Source organism: Eptatretus burgeri, chromosome 2 (genome assembly GCF_056783735.1).
Source record: "Eptatretus burgeri isolate ZD-2024b chromosome 2, Ebu_testis_v1, whole genome shotgun sequence".
Classification (NCBI taxonomy): domain Eukaryota; kingdom Metazoa; phylum Chordata; class Myxini; order Myxiniformes; family Myxinidae; genus Eptatretus; species Eptatretus burgeri.
Genome location: NC_140962.1, coordinates 86,563,970 through 86,569,877, shown reverse-complemented (window position 1 = coordinate 86,569,877; position 5,908 = coordinate 86,563,970). Strand labels below are relative to the sequence as shown.

The window sequence follows — 5,908 nt, the reverse complement described above, 5'->3', positions numbered from 1 at the left end:
CCTATTCAATCTTTTGGCTGTATTTTTATCTTGCCAAAACGAAGTTTTTGCAAGATATGTTAGTCAGCTTGTATGGTTTTTTTTGTATTTTTATCTTGCCAAAACGAAGTTTTTGCAAGATATGTTAGTCAGTTTGTATGTTTTTTTTTTTGTTTTGTTTGTTTTTTTGGTTTTTTTTTTGTCTGTAGTCACGTATAAGAAATTCTGCAGAGCACAGTTATCATTGGAAATTTTTGTAACTTCGCATATCAGAGGCCTATAGAGGTCCCTTTCAGTGCACAAAATTTTGAAGGTCAAGGTCACTTTGTCGCAAATCAGGGGAGTCGACGAAACCCTTATTTTTTGAGTAATTTTGATCGGATCGTCTTCAAACTTCATGGGAATATAGTTCATGGTCTGGTGCTCAGCTGATTAGTTTTTGGTGGCGATTGGCCTTGACCTTCATGGTTAGCGCCTCAGGTCAAACATATTTGACCCCAAGGTCAAATCTTCAAGTTTTAGGAACCATATCGTGTAGTACCTCAAATTGAACACCTCTGAGTGCTTTCTAGATATGTCAAGCTTGAGACATCATGACGTCATTTGGTGACGTTATGAGGCAAAAGCATATTTTTCATGGTTACTCTGTAGAACGATTCTCATCGGAATCTCTCGTAGGCAGATATTCCTCAAGGAGTCACTTCTGGTGGATAGCAGCTCTGTTCACCTCAGTGTGACCTTAAAGAAGTCACACGTGGTCACCTTTTGGCAAGATACGGGTCACCCTGCGGGTGACATTGGTTTATTTTTTTTCTTTAATGTCATCCTCTGTTTACATGTGTTGCAATGCTCTTGTGTGTGCTTTGTAACTCAAGCCATGAGAATGTGCATGTGCGGTGAATGTGCATTAAAGGAATCTGTGGTTGGCCTCGCCGCAGGAGCTCTCATGGCCCAGCACGGGGCATATTAGTTTACCTCACATGTGGTTTCGTTAACAGTTGCTTGAAAAGAGACGGAGCGATTTGGAGGTCTGTTGGCGATGTAGCAACAGAGAGGCGGTTGACCATAACAGCTGCATAGGAAGAGAGACAGAGAGAGACAGACACAGAGATGTATGGCCATGAGGAGGAAGGAGAGCGCCTGAGTCTGAATGTGTGGGGCTGAGTGTGCCGGAGTTGTGAACATTTAATCCCCAGAACCAAGAGGGTTTTGAGAGTCATGATTATGGATCTGGAGGAATTCTTCGTGGTTTGTACCAGCGAGCTGCCAATATCTGCTTCTGGATTCCTGCACAGCTTGTCTCTGGGTTTTAAATTGACCTATCGGTATTGTTTATTTGTATTCCCTGAACTGTGTTCTTGTCGAGTGAGTGAATGGGTCGCTTGCGATCATGTGGGTAATTTGGGGAATATTGTTCGTTTATTGTGTGTTGCTTATTGACCGTGTGCTTGGTTTTTATTCCTCCTCCGCTGATGGTCGTGTTTATATTCCCTCCGCTCCGAATGTTTTAATGACCTTTTAGCTGACCCTCTCTCACCATTACCTTCACAATTTTTTTCCTACAAACTTCCATTCCCAAATCTTACCTAATCTTGAAAAATCCATGAAAAAATAATAATTTTCCTTGTATCCTTTCTATCTTTTCACCTCCTCTAACCACGTCTCTCTACCCTCTTCCTGATACTTTTCATCGATCCATCAGCTTCACTCTGCGTTTACCGTTCCAAATTTACCATACACCTCCACGATTTTACTTCAACCTTCCCTTTTTCGAATGTTGCGCAATCCTCATTTAAAATAAATAAATAAATTCCCTTTTGACTGCACACCTCCCATAACCACGTGATCTGTTTCCACCATCTGCGTTTACCGATCCAAATTCACCATTCACCTCATGATCTTTTCTTCAGACTTTCCTTCACCGAATCTTGTGCAATCTCTATCAAAAAAATAATAAAAAATAAAAACGATCTCTTGTAATGCTTCCTCTTTTACATGTGTGGTTCTCTTTACGGTATTCTATTTCAACAGACTGCTCTCAATTCAACCTTTCTCTCATACCTTGCCTAAAAAAATCCAACTGTTACAGCGTTTCTTCTCTCCATTCTCTTAATTCGCCTTTATTGCATTCATCAAGCCATACCTTTTAATCGCATTTGAGCTAAAAAAAAAAAAAAGTTTGCCATGAATGTTCGCTTTCCATCAACCATTCTTTTTTTTTCCCAACTTCAGTGCCTACTCACCCTTCCCTCTCAAAGCAACCATCACTCTTGTCTCCATCCAAGCTTCCTTCTTGCCTTTCTCAAAAACTCCCCCCTCACCTTTCTCCCTCAACTCTCCCCACTCACCCTTCTCAAAGTCCCCCCCTCACATCCACAAAGCTGCCTCCTTCCCCTGCCCTCTCACCTCCATCTCATCACTCCACCTCCTCAAATCCTCAACTGCCTTTTGTCCTCTCGCCCCCAGCACCACAGAGCCTTTGCTCCTCCTTATCCGGCCCCCTCCCCGAGCTATTTTGCAATCCCCCACACTCTTTCAACAACTCTTCTTACTTCCGCCTCCCCCTCCCTTCCCATCCCCTGTACCCAAAGCCTCCTCCCCTCCCTCTTCATTAACAGTGTGGACCTCAAATATCCAGGGCCTTTGCTCAAACCTTACAGATCTTTCTACAGGTTGCCACTGACAAACCAGACATAATCTACCTAACAGAAACTTTCCTCCCTCACGACGTCTCTGACTCCCTGAACACCTCTTCAAATCCTCGATCTTTTCTACCCCTGTTAATCCACCCCAAACCCATCTCCTTCAAAGTCCCTGTAATGTCCATCTTGTATACCCCATACCTCTCCCTTCCATCGATCTCCTAATGTCTCTGTCCCACAGTTTTGTCCTTCCCACTCCGGCCCCTCTTGTCTCATGCCCCCCTTGATATGTGTTAGCTCTCATACGAGCCTCGACAAGGTATACAAAAAAGAAGATAATTATGACTACTTGGGTCACGTGGTGTGGCAGCCATGTTGGAAAAAAGGAAAAACTTTGGACCTCTATCTCCAAAACCGCTCCATGGAAAAAAATTGAAACTTGGCACGTGTCCAGTACTCACCATGGGAAACGAGTTTTTTTTTTTTAATGTCATAGGTGGCTTCATTATGACGTCATAATTGCATTCGTCGAACACTTTATCCGATCAATGTGAAAAATTGAGGGTCATATAGGGCTAAATTGTGTGGGGTGGGGGGGGGGGATATTGATGACATATTGTTGTGAATCTGGAAACTATGAGCACACAACATTCAGGTTCCTATAGCTCAGCTATTTCGGTAAGTATGTGTTTTATAGATAGCTTCCTTCCCCTTGTCTAATGGGTGAATAAATGTAAATGCACTGTGAAGTTATTTTGATAGTCAGGGTTTTCTTTTATTCACACCACCAACAACGCCAGCATCGTTTCACCTTCACCTCGCTCTGCCCTCACTAATAAGTTAGTCTTGATGGGGAAGATGTGTTTTAAATTTCAACATAATCGGATACATGGTCTAGCAACCAATTATTTAATTTTTATAATCTGTATTCAGGGATTGAAAGCAAAATTGGTACAAGTATGTAAAATGATTTAGTATGTGGGCAGAGGCATATCTGTTGACGTTGTGACGTCGAGTGCCATTGTAGTTTTAATAACACCCCATGAACTGTTTCTCCTGCCTGACCTCCATTCTTGCTGTACGAGTGGTTGAGTTTTCATAATTGGGTAAAAGCGACTATCGCTCAGTAAAATAAAGTAAAGCAACTTATGGTGCGTCATAACAAGCCATTTGGTGATATATCTGATAGGTGCACCATGCGAGCACGTCACCCTCGGTTGGCTTTCGCGCCCTTTAACGAAGTATCAGGACTTAGGCCTGCAACACTGGCTTGGGGCTTCAAACCTACCTGGCGGCCGTGGCCGGTTGCTGGCCCATGTGATTAGGTAATTCCAGACTGCTGGCGTGGCTAGAACATTACTTCTTCAAGCAATAGGAAATGTATACTTTCTATGAATCACTCACTGTAAGAGGACTGACTGCATGAAGGTATAACATCTTTTGAACAATAACTACATGTTATAAAATATCCTTTTTCAGGTTTTAATCATTTTACATCCTCATTGAGATTCACAGACAGACAAGTAATATGTTTGAGGTACAACATGAGCTGTCTAGTTTGCATGCAAATTCTGCTCCTTAGAGGCACCAAATGGTGTATATTAAATCGAAGGTTGCATGCGGGATTTTTCGAATCTTTTCATGTTCATGTGCTTTGTGTCTACAGCTGCCATGAAGCACAGAAACTAAACTGGACTCAAGGGTACCAAAGCAGCAATTTCTACGACCATGCGGTGATGGGTGAGGTCAGCATAATTTTGTACTATTACAGTATGATGTGTTGCCATGGGATTTTAATTTCTGTTTACATTTTGCAACTTTTGATGTTTCTTATTTCAACATGGAAAAGGCTTGTGAAGTATTCAATTGCATGTGACCAAAGGGAATAACTAAGAAAAGCAAGAATAATTTTTGCCTGCACCGGGGGTATGGACAATCACATCAAAGGTCAGGGGCATCCTTTCCATGAGCATCGAGTTTGAGGCAGTAGTCAAAGAGCACTCTCTTATTGCTCAGTTTCACAACATCATGTGTAGAATAAGGACTTTGAAAGTTAATAGGAATAATAATCTACAGTTCGAGTGGACATACCTATTAAGACTATGTCAACCATTTTTGAGCCCATTATTCCCAAATGAGTTGTGGAAAATTAAATTAAGTTAGTGGAAGTGCATAAGTGACAAACCTTGTGATCATAATCTGTGGCGTTGGATAAAAATATTGCACCAAGAAAAGAGAATCTCTCGACAAGTGATTAGATGGGGACAGAAAAGATCATGGGTTTTGGATGGGGGATGATCAGCTTTATGCTCAACATTCATCTGTAGACATTTCCCAGTTGGACTGACTCAAGATGCAAAGACAAAGTTCTGGATATCCATTGGCAGTTAGACTGCTGGGCGAGTTGTAGTAATCGTCGTGTTGCAAGATTCGCACAAGAAGCATTTTTGATGACATTTAGTCTGTTATATCAGGAATTAATATGAGGGTCTTTGTGCTTGTCCTGATGCAGACGACACTGTGGATGGAACTTCTCCTGCTGATAGCACTCGTGTTGCTCCTGGTCATAAGAGTGCATATCCGCGAAAACGAGTCTTGTCTTCCATTACCACGTTATTTTGGCAGTGCGGAGGAAAGAACGTCCATCATAGCTGCAGCCCCAACTCCGACTTGAGACGTGTTGTATTTTCTTCAGCCATGCCACACACTGGTAACTGGGGATCTGTTTCCACTGCCACGTCGCATTAACAAGAATCATGACAATCTTCCTTTTTTCCAAAAATATCAAAAGTATGGATGAACCATGCTTTTAAGGTTGGTCAAACCAAGCATAACCCATCAAATGATTTGCTTCAGAGATCTGCACATCTCATTTTTCAGGACTCCCACTTCTCAACCACTGAACATTGTTTCCCGAAACAGACAAACCCACTGTCTGCACAATTCTCAAAACTTAGTATGAGCAAGAAAGGTAGGGGGAAGGCATTTCTGTTCAGACTTTTTACAAATGGAAGAATATAAATTCAGGCAATATTTGTGCCTTAAAGTTTCAACTACCAAAGTGCCTTAAATTGATACTATAGCTTCTCATTTAAACTTTAAAAAGAAGCAGTTGATATAAAATTCAGTTTTGTTTTCATCTTTAACATCCTAAAATTGCAAATGCCTGTGGTTCCTGTTCAATGTTTACTTGTGCATTTCCTGTTTTGTGATGTATGTTCCTTGTGCCAAAGATTATATAATAAAGACCTGTTTTTTGAAACCAAAAACTGGAATCAAGCAATTCA

General features: G+C 41.5%; 1 protein-coding gene across 1 annotated transcript in view; it reads left to right on the top strand.

The window, feature by feature from the left end:
* LOC147032492 (transmembrane protein 179B-like) overlaps positions 1-5,890 on the top strand; it is a 22,036-nt gene extending 16,146 nt beyond the window's left edge. The window contains exons 4-5 of the mRNA XM_085870176.1: positions 4,288-4,366; positions 5,134-5,890. Coding sequence (XP_085726302.1) covers positions 4,288-4,366; positions 5,134-5,295 — 241 coding nt within the window. The 3' untranslated portion in view covers positions 5,296-5,890. The remainder of the gene's footprint in view (positions 1-4,287; positions 4,367-5,133) is intronic.
* Positions 5,891-5,908: the final 18 nt, after the last annotated feature.